We start from the raw sequence: 21,201 nt of genomic DNA, 5'->3' as shown, positions 1-21,201 counted from the left end.
CAGATGTCTGGGAAAAAATGTATATAAACAAAACGTGGAACCCCTTTTTCAATCAGGTCAGAAGTCAGGTGGCTTCAAGTTCAAATACAGCTGGGTAATTATGCACTCCTCATGTACATAGAGAATATATTTTTTGTATTTCCAGCACACAAGACCATTACTTAATTAATAACTCCATTTCTAACACAAAGTGATATTTTGCAAATTAATGCCATGCTCAAGTTCCTGTTTGCATGACTTTAAAATATTGTAAATCTGTGATTTATAACCAAACCTTTCAGTGATGTGTTGCGTCCCACTGTGAGAAAGAATTAGAAGAACAATTTAAACCACAAACCAAAAATCTACAGAGTTCATGAGAAAATTATAGAATAATTTCACATTCATTTTTATTTTTAAAAATTTAGTCATTTTAAACCATTTAAAACTGTTTTAATGGGTTTTCTAGGTGTCCTGGAACAGCATTAAGTCTGTGTCTAGAACATTTTAAAAGGTGATTTGAATCTGGTCATTTTAACATTCCTGCTGATTAACACGTGTAAAAAAAAAATTAATCATTGTCATTTTTTATGACTTTTTCACCTTAAAACCTTTCTTGAACCTTGCAGATTTGCTTGCACTGATATAACTTGTGTTTATGTCAGAGGAATAGCTTACAACCCCACCACAAATATATCTTTCATTAAAAATGTCTGAACTAATGTTTGTGTACAAATACCTACAAAGCCAAGTTTGTATTTATAATAAAAATGTAACTTCAGTCTGCTAATGTACTCACTATGTTGTCAAATATTCTCTTTTTTTTTGTATATGTAGCACTGATTTCTGTTTTATCCAGGTTTTTTTGTTTGTTTGTTTTAGGTGGAAATATGCCATCACACTTTCAGTTCTTGTTTTCTCTGCAGGGTGCAGAGTTTAGTGGTTCAGGACTCGTTTCATGTCACTTGTCATCTTTAGTGTTTTCTTGTGGAACATCACTGTGTAATATCTCAGTTTGCCCTGGATGATGTATATGTATGTAAAGTATGTACTGCTTGTATAGAATAGTGTTTATTTTTTTATACTGCCTAGATATGGTTTTGCAGGATTGTGGCTATTAATCTGGGGGCTAAACTTAAAAGGAATTTATTAACACAACCCTAATTTTTGATCAAGCATTCTGTCTCTTTGCTGCACTTTAACAACACTGTGGACAGACTGGTTGCTGTTCATCCTCAGCAGCCAGGGAGCTCACCTTTACTGGACCAAAACCAAATCCTGTCTGTGTTCGCTGATCCGTAAGACTCTTGAACATGAAGACTGTTTTTAACAGGCTCAGAATTGCCCAGCTGTAGTTGCGTCAAACGACACAAAATAAACCTTTTGATAATATCTGTGTGCTGTTTGGTTTTCTTGGTTCCCTGAGTTAAGCAGCATTTCACAGGTTACAGTTTATTACTAATTTATTGCAGTTTATCAGTTCAACTCAAGTAGAAGAAAGGTTCTATAATATGGTTTTTGAAGTATCCTATTATTATGAAAGCATGTTATTGTTTGAAAACGAGTAATTTTCACAGAGGAGCAGATGCATAAAGTGTGGCCGTGTAAACAAAGTAATCTGTAATGTCACCATCTAACCATCCTATTTAGTTTGGACTAACAATAAAACAAGTACTATTTTAATAAATGAACAGCAGAGGGCAGCTGTAACCAAAAATGACCGACCCGGAACTTTGTCAAAATTAAGTTTTTTCATAGGTGGGTGAAACATGAAGTATTTCAGAATATGCTGAATAATCTTTACATTTTTTTTGTCGAATTTTATTTCAAAGTAAAATTACCGTAAGGTTCATTGCAGTCTAAAAATAAAATAATCAAGAGCATAAAGTCAGAGTTATTCCATTATTAAAGTGCCATGGAGTAAGTAGTGTAGAACCGAGCTTTACTTTGAGAATGACGGCAACCGTGTCCTTCCAAAAGCGACCTTCATCTTCAATATGTTTTATTTTGAAATAACGTAACAGGAAGCTGAAATCTAAACCCGGAATTGACACACAAACCTGCTCAAACGGCTCAAAACCGACCCGGATCTTTTTTTTTTTCTTTCTCCTCAATCAATCACCCCTTAAAATAAGTTTTAATAAGTTTTATTTTAGCTTTGTCAACACTTTAAATGTTTTTATAAGATAAGCCCTCCTCACGGACCGACTCTGTTGATGTTGAAGGAGACGAAAAGGATTGTTTGAAATGCTTTCGCTCTGATTGCGGCGGTTCCTGCAGGACAGCAGCCCTCGCTCGACTTGTCTTTTCTCGGCAGGTAGGAAAAATAAAAAAAACTGTGCAGCTGACCCACATTTGTTTCACAACTCTTGGTGATAGCCATACTTTATTTAGGCGTTGTTTTAATGTTTTACGTCTGACTCAGTTATAATACTAACATCACAAAGCATCAGTCAGGCTGGACTAACTTAAAAGCAGATGTGTGTTTCGGTTCAGAACAATTATGTGCAGTTTATTTTTTTTTAATACATGTCAGTGCAAAACCAGAGTCCTCTCATTTTCCGTCAAGAAGGACGATAATTAATTGTAATAACTGTAAAGTTTCATATAAGGACTTTGGATGACTGAATGTGTCTGTCAAGGCAGGAATTTCAGGCAGCTCAGATCCTCCCCCTCCAACCATACTCCCACGCGCACGCACACACACGCACAATGAGTTGGGTCTGTCAATCCAGGGGGTCTGCAGACTGATGAAAAGGTCTCAGCCGGATTGTGGTTTTCATGAAGCAAACAGTGACAGCTGCTGCTGCTGAATGTGGTTTCGTTTGACATGGTTTGCTTCCAGGTTGTGAAATATCAGCAGCTCTGTCTTGAAGAGAGGAAGCTTTTCATTGACATGTGACACTATAAAGAGCCATGCTGAATGGAACAACTGCCTGCTCTGACAGCTCTACTTTAATAAGCCGTTTTAGTCAAAATCTTAACAAGATTAATTACCCAGAAACTTTTTATTCCTTTGTTGAATTGATTGATTTGTTTGTAACGCAGCAAATAAAATTAGCAGCACATTTTAAATGTATTTGTAAACTAAAGTTTTGAAGAAAAAAAAGTAAACAACTTGTAGTTCCTGTTTGTTTACTTTGGCCTTTAACTTAAGTTATAAATCAAATGATTTGATAAAATAAGATCTGTAAGCTTGACCTCGACAAATCAAGCTTGTACACGTCTTCTGTTTATTGTAAGCTAAAGAAATGTCATTTTAGGCAACTTAAAGGCTAAAAGTAGCTCAATATTAGCATAAAGCAGAAAACGCTTAGCTGAAATACTTAGAAGTAACAAAACGGTAGCTCAAAGCTAAAAGTAGCAAAAGGCAAGTCAGGTTAAAAACTAGGGGTGCACCAATTGCAGTTTTCTGGCCGATCATCGATTTCTAAAAAGTCTGACCTGCCGATTCCAATTTTGTTTAATAAGGGACACTGTCAGGTGTTATAAGGTCCCAATGCACCTTCAATTTTCCAATATTATTTTGTTGAAAAACATGCCCTTGAACAATATCCTAGAAACAATACAAACTTGTTTTAACTGGCCATGAGGTAGTGCTTTGAAATATAAATGAAGTTCAGACAATTGTTGTTAAAACAAAATATATATATATATATAAAATTGGTTTCTCATGTAAGTATCAGCCGATTTCCTAAAAATAAGGAAATCGGGGCCGATTTATCAGCGCACTCCTATTAAAAACTGTAAAAGGCTAGCTAAAATGCTAACAGTGGCAGAATGAGCTAAAGCTACTAGCAGCAAAACCCTAGCAGAAAGTATCAAAAGTTTAGCTAGAAGCTTATATTAGTAGTAAATGTTAAAAGGCTAGTATTGAGCTAAAATGTTGAAAGCAGCAGAATGGTAATGTGAAGCTAAAAGCAGCAAAAGCATCAGAAGGCTAGCTAGAAGCTAAAAGTAACAGCAACTGGCTAAAAACTCTAAAAGGCTAGCTAAAATGCTAAAAGTTACAGACCGATAGCTTAAAGCTAAAAGTAGCAACTAAAAGTGTCAAAAAGCTAACTATAAGCTAAATGTAGAAGAAGGCTGGCTAAAAGCATAAAAAGTCTAGCTAAATTAAAAAAAAATACTAGAATGGCAGCTTAAAGCTAAAAGTAGCACAAGGCAAGTTAAAAGGTCAATGTTGCTGAATGGTAACTAAAAGCTAAAAGCATGGAAAGACAACAGAGCGTGGAAGTTAAATCAGATTTCAGAGAGCAATGTTTTTTTTGTTGTTGTTTTTTTATTTTCATGTATTTCTGTGAAAAATGTTTGTAAATTAAATTAATATAGATAAAATTAATATATAAGTTATAGCACCTATTTGATCAGTGAGCTGAACATTTTAATATAAAAATGACTAAAACAGCACAAAGTGTGCCGTAGGTAAGACCGCCAAAAACCGTACAGAAAAATAAAGAATCAAAATATTCATGCTGCTAGCATCACTATAGATGATGAGCTTAATTAACTGTTGTTCTTAATCTTAAAGGGTTACGTTGACTTTAGCGAGTGTTTCAGATTCTAAAATCAGCACTTCTGTTTCTATACAGACATGCAAAAGGTGTGGTTTGAGCTTTCTTAGGAAACATTGCGAGCAGGCACAGACAAGTACAGACTGACTGACACACACATTTCAGTCGTTAACCTCTTTAAAGCAAAACCTCCTTCATCTCGTCTGTTCTGCATTAAAAGGAAAGAAATATGTTTCTTCTGATCAACTATTCCTTTTAAACTGGTTAAATGAACAAAAACGTCAAATTAAGGCTACGTTTAGGCAAGTGAAATGTGTTTAACTGATGCTTTTATTTTGCTAACAGCTTCACTTTGTTGTCTGATCATCCATCTTTCTGGAGAATGGCATCACAAGCTGAGCTGCACAAGACACGTGCACAGACAGGCTCTGGTGAACCAAGAGTTCATTTAAAGTACTGGAGGTCTCCTGGACTTCAGTGAATGGACATTTTAAACACATTAAGCTAAAATTAGAAGTGGTAGTAGCTAGAAGTTATTCACAACACATACCGGTATTAATATTTCTCATAGTATTGTATGAGAATGCTCATAACGTTTGACTGAAACGGTCACATCTCTGCCATTTCTCAACAAAACATGATCTTTAGTCTAAATGTCTGTCATGAAAGATGTCAAGCAATTTGCTTTCTTTCAAATCATGTTCATTCTTTAATTTAACCCCACTTTTTTATCATTTGTATTACCTGTTAGGTATTTATATGAAAATGTGGTGAGACATAATTTAGGCATGTCTTGAGTTTAGACAAACCTCAGATGGCCCAGACGTGACAATATGCAGTGTCAGTTTTTAATTAAATGCAGAAGCAGTGTGTGGGAAAATTAGGTCTTCTTTATTAACCTGAACTGTGCGTCATTTTCCTGTTTGATCTTTCTCGACCTAATGTGTTTGACTTTGAGAAGTTTGTTGACTGTAAGGTGCATAGGTTCTGTGATTGTCCAGTTAAAGAAATAGAGACGAACAAAAAAAGTTAATCACAATTCTCGATATTTAATTTGACATGTTTGTCTTGGCCAAATGTCTCCAAACTGACATTTGTCAAAAGGTTGTTTTTCATAAAACCTTGTGGTTTGGTCAGATGCAGATCGGATGTACTGTTTTTTTCATTTGTAAAATAACTTTTCTGTGTGGGAGAAATTGACTCACATTTCTTTAAAATGTTCTCCAGTATGATGGGCAGCAACAACTTCTCCTTGCTGTTGTCTTTCGTTATTGGCATTGTGCTAGCACGGTGTGCCATAATACTTCAGAGCAACAACCGCTACAACCTTCCAGCTGCTTTTTTTTGGTCTAATCATCGATATGCAGATCAAGTCACACCCTCCCACCTAAAACTAATTTGAAAAACGTGGACAAAAGTAAACTTCTTAATCTCTCATTTGAAGTAAATAAAGTAGATTATGGCAGAAAGCATTTAGCTGTAATTTAACACAAAAGCTTTATAAAATAACAGACCTAAATTAGCTTCAGCTTCCAAACTGAAGCTAATTGATGGAAAACTGGTTTAAGAAACAAGTGTATGCAATATCTGTGATTATTTGTTTAACCAATGCAACAATAAATCTTTGTTGTGGATCCAAAGCAATCATTTGACATGTATGGGAATAAATAGACACATGGATTTGGTTTGACATTCATCGTTCTACAGCTCAGGCAGCTTCAAACCCCACAGGTGGTCTGTGTTGTTGCTAAAGCTGCACATGCCTCTTAACTGACTCATAAGCCTCTCCAGAATAAACCTGCAATTCCGGCAAATCTCTTTAAGATTTACGCTGTCAAATCAGTTCTTATTTATTAGAGAGCAGTTGCTCTCCAGCTCCAGTACTGTTGTTGGATTTTTTTTTTTTTTCCTTCGATTTGTTGAGATTTATAGAAACTTGTCAAGAATTGTTGGTGATATGATCTATTTTTGCAACCTCAATTTATTATTATTATTGTTATTAACATTTATTTAATCAGGCAAATCCCACTGAGATCACAGATCTCTTTTCCAAGGGAGGCCTGGGCCTGAAGGCAGACTAACATGCATGTTTTTGGTCTGTGGGAGGAAACCGGAGTACCCGGAGAAAACCCATACAAGCACGAGAAGAACATGCAAACTCCACCTAGAAAGACCCCAGGTCCAACTGGGGATTGAACCCAGGACTTTCTTGCTGTGAGGCAACAGTGCTAACCGCTGAGCCGTCGTGCTGCCGAAATTCCACAACAGTTGATGTCAATAAAAACCAAATGTGATGATTTGCAAATCTCATGAAACCTATATTTGATCATTATCCAGCATAGTAAATATTTAAATTAAGAAGCTGTATATTTTTTGGTAATTATTTATAATCTTATGGCAACAACACATCTTAGAAAAGTTAGGACAGGACACCTTCTTTTAATGGAAGCTGTAAATTAGGAACTGACGAGACCAGCTGATGGAGGTCTTGAAGAAACCATTCTTGTCTCGTGTAGTATTCTAGCTGTTCATGTCCTGGGTCTTTTTGCCAGACTTTTCTTTCTATGATGCGTCCAGTGTTTTCAGTTGATGAGAGGTCTGGACTGCAGGCAGGTCAGTTCAGCACCTGGACTCCTGCTCCACAGCCACGCTGTTGTAACGAACGCTGTATGCAGTTTAGTATTGTCTTGCTGAAATATGTGAGGCCTTCCCTGGAACGATGTCTGGATAAGAGCATGTGTTGTTGTAAAATTTTATTTACTTTTCTGCACTGACGGTGCCGTTCCAGATGTGCAAGCTGCCCGTGCCAAAGACACTAATGCACCCCCATATCATCAGAGAGACTGGCTTTTGAACTGTGCACCAATAACAGACTGAATGGTCCCTCTCCTCTTTAATACAGAGGACGTGATTTAAAAAAAAAATCTAATTTAGAACAACAAAAAAGGTTAAATCGTGTCACCTGGACCAGTTTAAGTGAGAAATGTTTCATCCCTCATCCAGAGGACTTCCTCAGGCTATGGCCTGCCAACCAGATCTGTCCCGTAAATAGCCTTCCCTGCTGTGTTTCAAGCCAACCTGTTGGAATCTCAAAAGTAGGCTTTTAACACATGCAAAGCACACCCATTTTTAATTTTATTTCAAATTTAGTTTTTTTCTGGCCACCAAACAGTTTTCCACTTTGTCTCAGTCCATTTTAAATGAGCTTTGATGCAGAAAAGATGACCATGTTTCTGGGTGGTGTTTGCATAGGGCTTCTTCATAGCCAGCACTTGTGAATGACATGGGGAACAGTGTTTACAGACAACAATTTGTGGAAGTATTCCTGAGCCCACGCAGTGATGTCAAGGATAGAATCAGACCTGTTTTTCATGCAGTGGCCCCTGAGGGCCCAAAGTTCAAGACCATCCAGTATTGACTTTAAGCCTTTTTTTCTGAACTGTGAGAGTTCTCCAGATTCTTGAACTCTTTTGGTGATATTTGTTGAATGTAACTGGGACCATGTGTACATCGTTTCGTCCCACCTCATGTACCACATGTGGTGTGTATGACAAATAAATCTCTCTGAATTATAAACTGTAGCTGATAGGATATTTAAAGTCTCTCCCCCCCCCCTCACTTTTTTTGTTGTGGATCATTTTCTGAAACTGCTCATGTGCATGTTTTTGCAGACTGCTAAACCTCTGCCCATCTGAACTTCTGCTCTTTTTATATCCAGTCTTCTTACTTACCTGTTATCAATTAACCATACTTTTTGCAAAATGTTCTTCCAGATGTTTCTTATTCATATCACAGACTTTTACAGCCTTTCGTTCCCTCTTTCACAACTTTTTAAAAATGTCTTGCAGCCATAAAATTTAAAATGTTGTTTCCCCAAAAATTTTACAGTTTCATAGTTGACACTTTGATTACTGTGGTTCTTTGTAAATAGCATTTCAATTTTGGGGGTGGATTTAGGGTTGTACAAGTTTTTTATTTTTAGCTTTCAGATATCAATCACCGTGTTTGCTGTTTTAAATACAGCTTCCTTCATGCTAGGAAAGCTGTATTTGGAAGTAAGAACTTAAAATGCTTTTTAAAGTGTTTCTATTAACTACAATCTGTCACAGTCCTTGTGGTGCAGACGCACAAGAAAAGAGGAACTACCTCTAACAGTCATAAGAACTATAATGATGTTCCTACAGCTCAGAATCAGCCGGTGTAGTAGGATAACAACCCGCTGTGAACTTTCCTTTTAAAACTGGAAGTGATCATGAGATCAAGCGCTGGGTGGGGTTATTAATGACACCAGAAACAAGCAGCGTGATAAATGAGCAGTTTAGAAACGGCCATATTGTTTCCGTGTGCGGAGCAGGATCGAGACTTTGAGAACAAGGGGGAGGGAGGGTTAGAAGCACAACAACTTCTGTATCCTCTGGGAATGCTGTCTGAATATTTGGGAGGAAGTGTGTGTGTGGTGTGTGTACATGTGAAGGGAAAAACCTGAACAGTCCATGCTGTCTGTACAGAAGGGATCTAGCCTTCTCAGATTTACTTGACGAGCTAAAAATACTCAGTAAAACAGGAAGATAGTGTTTTAGAGATTTATGTTGGAAGCTTTATCATTTCTTCGTGTTTCTCTCTTTCTACTGAAGACATCCATCCATCCATCCATTATCTTTACCCGCTTATTCCATTTTGGGTCAAGGGGGTCGCTGGTGCCCATGTCCAGCAATCACTGTGCGAGGGGCGGGGTACATCCTGGACGGGTCGCAAGTCCATCACAGGGACACATAGAGACAAACGAGACAAACAACCATTCACTCTCTCACTCACACCTAGGGACAATTTAGAGTTACTAATCAGCCTAACATGCATGTTTTTGGTCTGTGGGAGGAAACCGGAGTACCCGGAGAAAACCCACGCATGCACGGAGAGAACATGCAAACTCCACCCAGAAAGGCCCCTGGACTACTGAAGACACTGTATGACAAAAGGCTCAAATCCGGTGCTATTCACTGTCCCCTCCCTTTTTCTTTTCTCTTTAAAATCTGTTTTAACCGTTCAAAATCGTGTTTTTGGATCGTTAAAAACAGCTTTGCTGAGAAGCTAAGCTACGAGCTAAGCTAACAGGCTGACCTCGGGATAAACCCTCCGTCTTGTCGAAGCTCCAAAATTCACGGTTGAAATCCGTGCCTTCGTGTAAAAAGTTGTTTTTCTCTGCAAAATGAAGCTGAGAACTTGTTTACTTATTTTTTTATTAAAAGCTTTGTGCGAAAAATGCTATGCTAAAGAGCTCAAACCACACTGAGCGTCCGCCATTTTGAGAACCGAAAAAGGAAGAGACAGCCCATGTCACGTCAAGGGGCTTCCCTCCTATTTTTCATAAAGAGACACGCTGCTCGCTCCCTCATTATCCATCCTTCGGTTCAAATAGTCTTATACTGCCATCCGGTGGTCAAAAAAGGTACTACACCCAAAACAAATTGTACAACATTTCTTCTTAAACTTGATAATATCTACTAATTATTGTCAACGTTCAAACAATATTATCGTTTATCACAATAATTTCTGAGACAATTAGTAGCCCAGAAAAATTTGTTATCGTGACAGGCCTAGTTGGTTTGATCATTCTGAAGTCAGAGCAGCTCGCTGTGTTTTATAAACTCTTCTTTTTAATCAAACTGATACTGAGTTTTTATTGCCTGCTGCCAAAAGGTGAAGGTAGACCGATAATGTTTTTGGCCATGTCTGTTAGCAAAACTTTCATGGACCATTGGAGAGATTTTAACGAACCTCTCAGAAAATGGCTGTAACTCAGTCAGTTTTACAGATAATGAGCTAGAATTTGATTTGTTAGTAGTTCAGTCTGAGCGTGACGTCTCCGTGACCTCGCATGAAAGGCGGCGGGCAACAGGGGCTTCATTTCTTTTGTCAGTGTTTCCTAAAATTTCACTAAAAGATGCAGAAACTGATTGAAAGATTTGACATCTCTCTCTAGAGATCAGCGTGTTGTGACTTTGACTGTTTTCTGTTTGTTTTGTCAACAGCTACTCTGAGGTGGAGCTGAAAGGGGCCAACATGCCGCAGCAGAAGGACATAGTTAAAATAGCCATCCAGATGCCTGGGGCCTACCCCCAGCTCATACAGCTGGACCAGGTGAGTACGCTCAGAAAGGTGCACATACAAGTCTCAAAGGGTTTAATCTTCTTCTCAAACTTATATAAAATATGATCAAATTAAGTCATCTTTAATTATCAGCCAGCTTTCAAGCAAAAAAGAGGACCCAACCAGACCCAGACCAGTGGTCATTCTGTATGTTGCAGGAGTTTCAGAGAAACTGAGATGTTTATTTTCTAAACATGACATCCCGTGGCTTTTAAACCCTAAAATGCATTACAGCAAAGACTGGTTCATCCCAAAGATTCAGTCTCCCAGCACAAACAAGAGTAATATTGTGTATGTTGTTCAGTGTCAGGAGGGTGATCAGTCTTACATCGTGGAAACTAAATAGCCACTGGCCAAAAGGATGGACCGGCACAGAAGAGCAGCATCATCAGGCCAGGATTCTGCTGTCTACACTCATCTGCAGGCCAGAGGTCACTCTTTCAGGAATGAAGACATGACGGAAAAGAACGTTGGTTTGAGAGAGGAGTCAAGGTCCTGGCATACTTCTTCTGAAGCCAAACAGTTGACTCGCAGTCACCTGGTTGCGGCGGGACATTCGTTTTAGCACACACCTTTCAAAGTCCACAAGACACAGACGTAGAGCTCCTGGGAAACACCTCCCGCTACAGTATACATCACCTCACAGGTTTCTTCCCCCCCATAGTCTCCATCCATCCCTGCATCCTCCGTTTGGCCACAAATCTATCATGAAGAAAGTGCCACACTTTTCAGCAGACAGACTCCTCCATACACGATGTCTGCACGACCTCCATCCAGGAGTTTTGGGCCATTTGACTAATTTAATGTGTTTTTAAGAGTAGTTCAGCTGAATGTTCGAGCGCAACAAATAAAAAAATGACGCTATTTTCATCACACAACTGCAACAATGAGATCCGATTTCCACTGTTTATGCAGGGCCCTTGAGTTTGTTGCAGCTCCTTAGTCTGAAGAAGTCTTTTGGACAAAAGACGAAACGTTTCACCAAAGAAGAATCTTTCCAGAGGACCTGACTCAACCTCGTTAGATTTATGACTTTTGGTTTTTGTAACCTTTTAACTTTTTTGAAATATTTAATTTTACATTTTATTTTCTCTCATTGAAATGAATTGAGAATTTTTCAAATCCTTGCAAAGTGTGCTTTTAGAAATCTAATTTAATTTACGTGCTTTGTATTAGGCTTTTAGCTACTGTTTTTAGGATTTAACTTTTGTTTTGCTGATCTTAGTTGTTAGCTGTTGTTTCGCTCAGTTTCGACTTAAGTTTTTGTTTGGCTAATTTTAACTTTTGTTTTGATTGTGTTAACCTCAGCAGTTTAGTTTCAGCTTCATAAAAGTCATCCAGAACTCGGCTTTGTCGCTGCAGTTTCACAAAAGATGCCGTTTTCTAAACATATTTGTCACACTCTGTTGGTGAAGACGACCACAGTTCTACAGACGGTGACACCAGAGCGATGCATGTTCGTGTTACATCAGTGGGTTTTCTGTTTTCGATCAGCAGTGAGGGGCAGGCTCAACTGAAACCTCCTGTAGCAGCAGAACAGCTCATACCACACAGTGTTAACCTTTTTGTTTAACCACACAACAGAAAACATGTTCAGTGAATTTAGCTTTTATTTTCTGACCATTTAAACATTTAAATTGTTGCTTTAATACACACGCACGTACACATGGCTCGTTTCATTAATTGTTTTAGAACAAGCTTAGCTGTATGATGTTACCAGTAATAGGAAGGTTTGGGCTACAAATGTGCATGTTCTCGTGCACATGTGTTGCACTCATTTTCATGCTTTTTTAAAAAGTTTTTGGGTAATTTTGTGGCCTTGAAAAGGTTTTGATCTCCACCTACTTATCAGAGGTTTGGTTCCGTTTTTTTGGCGTAAAATATTAAAAACAGCTCGGCAGCGTCGCTGCCTGGTGGCTGTCAAACGTGACTTTAATTACAGACTAGGTTTGTTAAATCATTTTTATTTACCCACATATGAAGCTCGTCTATTCCTAATCCTATGAAGTCCTACTGCAGAGTCCTGCATTGTTAATTATACTTATTTTATATTTATTTTAATATAAATAAAACTCTAAACATTTGAATTTTTAAATGAATTGAGATAGACATTATTTTAAATTGTTTTATATTAGAATATTTATTGCAAAGTTCCCTCTTACGTATGTTTCATAATCGTTTGCCAAAAGAACTATTTATTTTATTTTTTGGGGTTTTACCTAAATTAGAGTTGTAGATGTTTTTCATGAAGACACCAGTGTCAACTTCACAAATCAAGCCCTTTTTATTCCCTACTACCAGTCAGAAAATGTGTTTTTAAAAAGAATTGAAGTAAAAAAGATTTATGTAGACATGTGTTTTTTAGCAGCCAGTGTTGATTTTTAGAAATCACAATATTTAATGGACACTATATAGAGTCAATGTTTTTTCTGTTTGGGCTCATAAATCTATTATTAAGACTTTATACACTATAATTTTCTAGAGTTTAAGACAAAAAAAAAAACAGTAATTGGAAAAACGACTGATGATGGTCAATAGTAGCACTGAGCTTTGAACTTTTTAAGCATTTTTTTTTTTCATATTTTCCTGAAAACAAGTTTGTTTTTGTTTACATTGTTGTCAATAAACACAGAATCATAATGTAAGACCCACATTTAATGACTGCAGTCTGTTAGATTTGAAGCGATCGTTACAAATGTTTTGTCCAATTGCACAACAGTCTGCTCGCATCTGTGATGCTTCAGACTCCACTGGCTGCTAGTGATGATGTTATCGAGGCATATTTGATAATGTCAGAGCTTGTCAGTATGAATATCCATAATATTTACACCCCGGAGCTCGGTGTGAGTTAGCATGGAGTCCTACCTGCTGTGCTACAGATGACCAGATGCTTCTTGTGATCGTGGGGAAGTTTTCCACTTATTTCCCAGAAACTTTGAGGAAGTTGTACTTCCTTGTGCAAGACACTGCAAATGAGTTGGAACAATAAAACTGGTGTGTGTTTGTGTGTGTCTGCACAACGTCACTTTCTGTGATTTGCAATTTTTTTTTTAGAAAATCCACTGAAGGCTTTAGGAAATGAGTGCTTCAAGTTGAGAAGACCATCGTAAATTTACATTCGGTTTAACTTCTCGGACATTCATCAGCATTTTTAACTCGTTCCATTTTAGCGATCGTAAGGGAATCCCCATGTTTTAGTTGCAGTGCATGTTCTCCGTTCAAATAAGATTAATTTAGAACACAACCAATTTTGAAAAATCCTCCACTGGCTCGAACCTTTTCAGCAGACTCATCTGACTGGTTGACCCTGTTGGCCTCCACTAATAACAGAGCGTCCACCGGGTCTACCGCAGAACCTGAACACATTTTGACTGTATAACCGCCGCACTGACCACTAATAACAGCATAGCTGAGAGTCAGACATGGAAGCAGTCTGGCTTTTATTTACATGCTGAATGGGATCCTGGCACCGAGGGTTCTGTGCAGCATATAATGTGTTTGGGAGGGCAAGGATTTCCTCTCTGTAGCAAACAAGGTTTCCAGCCAGCGTGAATATCTGTGGTGTCGTTATTCCAAAACAACATGTCATTACTGAAGACTGACGGAAGAAAAAACTTGAATGGTAAAGCCTTGTTACAACACTTATGTAAGCAGCATGTGTGTGTTCTTGTTTTGTGTTTTGTTTTTTTATTATCCATCACTGAAATGTGTGTTCATATTTTGTCTAATACCAAAATATTTCATGAACCACTGGACAAGTTTTAATGAAGCTCTCAGAAAGTAATCCTTGGACGTACATCTACAACATGTTAACTTTTGAAATCAATCCGAGTCACAATGGCTGCCACAGCCAACCACAGAAAAGGTCATAACTCGGGCAATTTTACAGAAATGTAGCTAAAATGATATGTGTCGATAGCTGACGGTCATATATATAACACATATTATATCATTCCGCAGGACGTTATTTTCAAGGTTTGTCTAAAATGATTACAACTCCAAGTTCTATCATAAGATGTTCTTAGTCTAAAACGCTGGCGTGAAAGGCGATGGGCGATGTGCATTCCTTCAAGGAATGGCAGCCGTGGATGAGTGGTTAGAGCAGTCATCCTCCAACAAGAAAGTCGCAGGTTCGATTCCACCAGTATGCAGTTTGCATAAAAGTGCGTGGATGGATGGATGAATGAGTGCACACATTGTGTTGTGAAGAGCTTTGAGTAGCTTGGTGCTTTACGAGTACAGTCCATTTCTCATTTAAATGTTTCTGACTGGGATTTGTTGTGTCTGTGCAGAAAAAGCCTCTGTCAGCTGTGATTAAGGAGGTGTGTGATGGGTAAGTTAAAGGTTTGTCTGGTTTGGTTGTTTTTTTTCATTCTAACTGATGTTGGACATCGTTTTCAGTCGATTGATTTTCTCCAATGTGATTATCTGTGTGTGCAGCTGGAACCTCCCAGGTCCTGACAACTACGCTCTGCAGTATGCCGACGGAGTTCAGATGTACATCACCGAATCGGTCAGTCGCACGTTTACACAAATAAACACTTGTTTTTTAATTCGGTATCACAGAGTCCACCTTTGAAATGTCTTAAGAGTTTTGACGTCCTTGAGCAACAGAAATGAATAATTTCCTCAAATATGTTAAAGCTGAGAGAATTTTAAATTTCTGTTTAAGACTGTGGATTCCAGAGTCGCTCTTTTTCCGTTTCCACTGATTCCAAACGTAGAAGAAATTAGCTCACAAAATATTACAGATGTTTTCAAAAAGCTCTGTTGGACAAAGGAGGAAAAAACAGCTGAAGATTATTTACATCTTTGAAACTCGCTCAAAGGATTTTAACGTTCGGGCACTGAAGTGAGTTTGTCGTTAAATACAGATGTTTTAGTTTAGGAGCAGCGTCTTGATGAGCGTGTGGAACGTTTGACTGGATTACATGCAGATTAATAACGACTGGGATTATTTCCAGATTTCAACAGCGGTGCCTCCAGGAATTCTCTTTTCTAATTTTTCAACAAAGATTCTTTGTTCGAGCCTCCTTTGAAATGTTGCCATGTTTTCATTTTAGCATATAGAAATGGCAACAATTTAACTTCTCTCTTTTCAAACTAAAGGTCTTTTGACCAAATGTTGTTTCTTTAAATTACTTCCATTTAATTCTGACTAAAATAGTTATTATTTATCCCCAACATGGAGTTACATTCTGATGCTCAAAACAGATAAAACTGTTTTTATTTTTTATTTTTTTTAAACTAGCTGTAATAAGTTATCATAACCCATTAGTTTATATGTGACTGTGTTTGCCAGAGTTTGGGTCTTTGTGTTTATGTCAGGAACCTTAAACTGATCTTCTTCTCCGTCTCTGCACGCTGTAATTCTGTGGTGTTAGTGTTTGTGTTGTTTGCCTCGTCTACCTTGTAATTTAACCTAAGTGATGCTGAGATTGGTGTTTTGTTTTTGTGTGTGTCTAGAATCGTCTGGACATTAAGAACGGCTGCATTCTGCGTCTGACCAAGGCCCCGGTGAGTGTTGTCACCTCCACCTTCATAGATTCCTGTTGTGTTTAGCTCATTGCATGTATCGTATTTTCCGGACTATAAGTCAATGTTTTTTTCATCGTTAACATTCTGAACCATCACAGACAGTGTGGCTTTCAGAGTGGATGTCTATTTTCAGATGATGATGGAGGAGTTAGACGATCTGGTATTTCTGCTGTTAACAGCGGAGGAGCGCTATTTTGTTCATTTGTCACACAGGGATGCCATCGTTTCCAGCAGACAGTGCAGGAACGTGCCATTTCATTTGTCAGTTAAATTAATCTCTGTTCATTGGCTTCAATGTTCAATATTCTGTCAGCAAGATGAGATGCAACAAGAAGTTAATGTTGATTTTATTTCAGGAAGAGCTTACCAGTAGTTAAATTATTGTCCTTTACTGGTTATAAATGTTGCAGAGAGACCTAAAGCAAGCAGCTCAAATTATTAAATTCTTCTTATTCTAATTCTGGTGGCGGCTGTGGCTGAGTTGTTAGAGCAGTCGTCCTCCAATGGGAAAGTTAGGGGTTCGATTCCACCAGCAGTCACATGTTGAAGCGTCCCTGGGCAAGACACTGAGCCCCTCATTGCCTCCAATGTGTGTCCCATCAGTGTATGAATGTGATCTAAAGCCCTGATTAGTTTCGACAGATTCAGATTAGCTCTGTAGAGATGTAGTAGAGTGCTGTATGAATGTGTGTGTGTGGAGGTGAATGAGGACACAGATTGTTGTAAAGCGCTTTAAATATCTTGATTAGATTAAAAAGACTATATAAGCACAGTCCATTTACCATTACTGTTCTTTGAATCAAATGAAATAAATTTCTCCAAGTTGCAGGACTTGCATATTACTTTCTTTAATGAATAAAAGACCACATTATTGTTTTTCCTGTTAGTGGGACGTAAATTAAAATTTTTGAAGGTCATATGTAAACATAAAGAAAACATACAAACTTGTAAACACCACTGTTTTTTATATATATATATATATATATATATATATATATATATATATATATATGATTGATTGTATGTTTGTGTATGTGTGTTTCTTAAATGCTGGTGTACTCAGGGTCGCTGTGCAGAAGACTTGTTCAAGGGCATCCAGAGCTCGGACGCAGGCGTGCGCTGTGATTCGCTGAAGGAGTTGGCGAACGTTTCCAGAGACGTGACGTTCGCTCAGGAGTTCATCAGCCGAGACGGACACCTCGTTTTGGTTAAAATAGTAGAAGACTCTAACGAGTGAGTATTATGTGTTGACTGAGGGTCATTTTGCTTCATATTCAGCTGAGCAAACATATGTGTTGATTGAAACTCTATTTCTTTCTTGTGGTACAATTATTTTCTCCAATTTGCCACAAATCTTTGTTTAATTTCAGTGAAGTTTTATGTAATTGGAGCGTAACACAACTAAATCAATCTGAACGTTGTTGGCGTTTCTGCAGTTTTCTAAATGAATAATACTTTCTAATCTTTGTGCTTTGGTGTCCTCCTCATTCAGGAATAACTTGATCATGATGCACACACTCACTGGTTTCATGGAGCTGATGGACCATGGGATTGTTTCGTGGGAGAACCTCTCTTCTATCTTCATTAAGAAGGTTGTTCAACTGCTGCTTTTTCTCTTTTGTCTTAGTTTTATTTTCATTGATGTTTCTACTTTTTTATTTGTCCTCTCAGATCGCCAGCTTCGTCAACGCCAAGGTGACGGATGAATCAATTCAACAGGTGTCCCTGGACATCCTGGAGAGCATGGTACTGAGCAGCCACAGCCTGTTCGTACAGGTCAAACAGGAAGTCACCATGGAGAGACTTATCGCTCACTTACAGGTGTAAGTACAAAAACCTGGGAATATCTCAGTCCAGTCATAAAACCATTGAGCATTTAAAAACGAGTTGCAATTATTTAAGGAACATTTTATTTTTTTACCTTCAATTATTTTCCTGATATTATAAAGATAAACTTCCCGTCACGCTTTAATGTATTAAAGGGTCTTTTGTTCAAGCAGGCCCTTTTAGTCTGATGAACGCTGAAGAAAATATAAAAGGAAGATGATTCTTTAAAATTGTTTCTAATCTGATGAATGGAAAGTTATTTTGAACGTGGCACCTCTTTCTTGACAGATTGCTGTCCGATAATAATTAGCACTTACTGTAACAGGAAGTTTTTAGATACTTAAGCTATGTACCTTTATCCCTTCAAGATTTTACAGACATATGTCATAGATGTCTGAGAACTAAAGGTTGTTTTTCAACTTTTTTATTTATTTTTTAGGACAAACCAGCAGATACAAACCAAAGCCATGGCCCTGCTGATGGCCTTACTGCAGACAGCGGGGGATTCAGACAGACAGGTGCTGCTTCCGTTTCTTTTTTTGTTCTTCTGAACTTTTTTTTATCAGTTTTCTCTTCAGTCAGAACTTCCAAGCATGCTGACGAGCAGGTATTTGGCTTCTTGCAGGGGTTGGTTGCTTCCTGGTAGCAGTGTGTGCTACTGTCATCATCTGATACTTTACATGGTTTCAGCAGGGCCATGAAAAATCACAAGTTTTAAAATTAATCATCTTAATTTTAGGCCTCAAGTCTTAAATATGTCCAGATTTTTCGTTTTAGGACTTAAAATGCATTTAGTTACAGTCATTAGTTTTCTTCCTCTATCACCTTTCTTTTTAACGCATTTGCTCTGTGTTGTAGTTCTTTCTAGATTTCAGGTGTTTTTACGCTGTAACAAAACTTAAAGTCCCATCATGCAGCAGCTTCATCTGCAGGAATTTACTTTAAAGTTCAGCTTTCCCTGCGAAACAATCCAGTTGCTCTGTTCTTAAACTGCTACGTTTATTTGTTGTAATCCACGTGAATCTTTAAATTTGAATCATGATGGTTTCTAAAAGGTCGTCTTACATTGAACTTACTGAAACTTGCAGAAACCCTGGTGTTTTTCAGTCTGCAGTTTATGTCACAGCGAATCATTCGTAGTTCAACTTTGTGACATAAGAGTACTTTAAAAAATGAAATCAGTTCATTTTTCTATTTGAAGATCATAAAAACATGTCACAGAGCTGATTTTTTTTTCTTATTAGATGACTTATTCTTTTCATAATACAATTGCTGGCTTTCTAGTTTATTCACAAACAACTACAGTGTAGTTTCCATAAGGCAGGAATTGTATTTGTTAATAAATAACAAGGATAACTTCACTCATTACTTAACCTTTATAATGTTTTTATTCCTACTTTCTGTACAGATAAGAGTATACAGCCACGGTCGGTACTGTTCATTTCCCCTCCGTCTCAGATTTCCTACAGACAGCCATGTTTATTCAGCAACAGTTCCTTCATTCATGGCTCCGTTTCCTTTCTGTCCATCTCTCCGTGTTACTCACATAAAGCCTTACAGCAGGTCAACAGATCCATCCTTCTTATCAGCACACTAGCTGTGAACAAAAGCGGTTGAGTCAGAGATGGCTGTACCATGGCAGAGGTCAAAGTTCCTCACGCTCCTGCCACTGACCTTGTAGCGCCACCCGGTGTCAGAAATGTGTCTCTGCACCTCCGTTAACATCCGATTTCTTCTTCCTTGCACTTGTTTCCAGGAAATGTTTGCATTCCTGAATAAGAAGAATCTCCGCCAGTACATCTTTAAGGTGAATTATTTTTTGATATTTCATTAAAAAAAGTTATTTTTATTATTATTACTAACATAATTTAAAAGTTGTGAAATATTTCAATGTAATGAAAAATGTTTTTCTTTGTTCCAGAACATTATCCTGAGTTCTGGGTTAGTCCAGGATGAGATGGCCCACTACCTTTATGTCCTACAGTCCGTTACATTAAATCATTTGGAGGATCGTATGAGGATGCCGCTGGACTGTTACAGCCAGGTGAGAACTTCTGTTCATGTCCTACACTTCTTTGTTTTTACAGCTCAGGCGGCAAAGAGTTTAATTTCTGAAGCTGTGTCTTTATTGTTAAAAGCTGAAAGTTAGCCATTTCCTATAGTAACAAATGATAATATGGTATAAAACTTGATCCAATTTTTATTTTATATTTTTCTTGCTGAATCACTTTGATTTTCATCTTTTTTTTTTTTATCCAAACTGGACGGATTTTGTTGTGTTTATTCTTCCTGTGGAGACTTTAAAATATATTTCCTCTATTTTCAGTCCGTGGTGCTCATTAAAATCTTTAAAGTAAATTTATCCCCGCTAAAATCTGAATTAAAATCAGTTTGACAAACCCGCCAGAGTCCTGATAGTCACCGACTGTCTACCAACTCACCTGGTAAACATATTAAAAATATATAAATAAACATTTTATTTTAATGACACTCATATAGTCAACATAAAAATCCTTAAATCAGCTTCTTAAAGAAAGCATGGCGTAAAATTAAATGTTTCTTGTAGCATTTGAAAATAAAGTACTTTGAAAAGTATGTAAAAATGTAGTGTTTATTTTTACAAAAACAAATAAGTTATAATTTTTCTTCTCTTATTCCACATGTAAATATAAATTTATTTTACAGCTGCACTCATCCCATCCGTCCGTCCATCCATCCATCCATTAATAATAATAATAATGATTAAATAATAATAATATTAATTAAGGGCATTTTCACAGAATTTGATAAAAAGTATAATGATGAGCTGTGACTGTTAGCGTTAGCCTCACCTGCTATGTCGACTCGGACCGCAATGCATTGTGGTCTATTTCCACAGATTTAGTGTGCACCACTTTTACTGAACCACTGGACCGGTTTCTAGGGCTCTCCATAATAAAAAAACATTAAATACCGTATTTAATTTCTGAACAGCGCTACATGGTTCATTCACTATTCAGGGCACTACAGTAGTCCCTCGTTTATCGCGGGGGATCCATTCCCTGAAGACCTACGATAAGTGAAAAACCGCGAAGTAGGAATAGTAGTAATGTATATGTATATATATATATGTATATGTATATGTATATATATATGTATATGTATATATGTATATATATGTATATGTATATATGTATATATATGTATATGTATATAT

General features: G+C 37.5%; 1 protein-coding gene across 2 annotated transcripts in view; it reads left to right on the top strand.

Moving 5' to 3' along the window:
* The first annotated feature begins 10,553 nt into the window (after positions 1 to 10,553).
* The window catches only part of elmo3 (engulfment and cell motility 3), a 22,753-nt gene continuing 12,105 nt past the window's right edge, over positions 10,554 to 21,201 (top strand). Inside the window, exons 1-10 of one of the 2 annotated variants that reach the window (XM_037682694.1) lie at positions 10,554 to 10,631; positions 14,933 to 14,973; positions 15,081 to 15,153; positions 16,107 to 16,157; positions 17,242 to 17,411; positions 17,671 to 17,770; positions 17,850 to 17,999; positions 18,413 to 18,523; positions 19,762 to 19,812; positions 19,927 to 20,049. In XM_037682694.1, coding sequence (XP_037538622.1) covers positions 10,554 to 10,631; positions 14,933 to 14,973; positions 15,081 to 15,153; positions 16,107 to 16,157; positions 17,242 to 17,411; positions 17,671 to 17,770; positions 17,850 to 17,999; positions 18,413 to 18,523; positions 19,762 to 19,812; positions 19,927 to 20,049 — 948 coding nt within the window. Of the gene's footprint in view, positions 10,632 to 14,932; positions 14,974 to 15,080; positions 15,154 to 16,106; positions 16,158 to 17,241; positions 17,412 to 17,670; positions 17,771 to 17,849; positions 18,002 to 18,412; positions 18,524 to 19,761; positions 19,813 to 19,926; positions 20,050 to 21,201 lie in introns of both variants that reach the window. The other variant, XM_037682695.1, reaches the window with a different exon arrangement.

This window comes from Nematolebias whitei, chromosome 10 (assembly GCF_014905685.2).
Source record: "Nematolebias whitei isolate Nwh7 chromosome 10, NemWhi1, whole genome shotgun sequence".
In the NCBI taxonomy this organism is placed as follows: domain Eukaryota; kingdom Metazoa; phylum Chordata; class Actinopteri; order Cyprinodontiformes; family Rivulidae; genus Nematolebias; species Nematolebias whitei.
The sequence above is the reverse complement of the archived record's forward strand: the minus strand, read 5'-3'. Positions and strand labels throughout refer to the sequence as shown.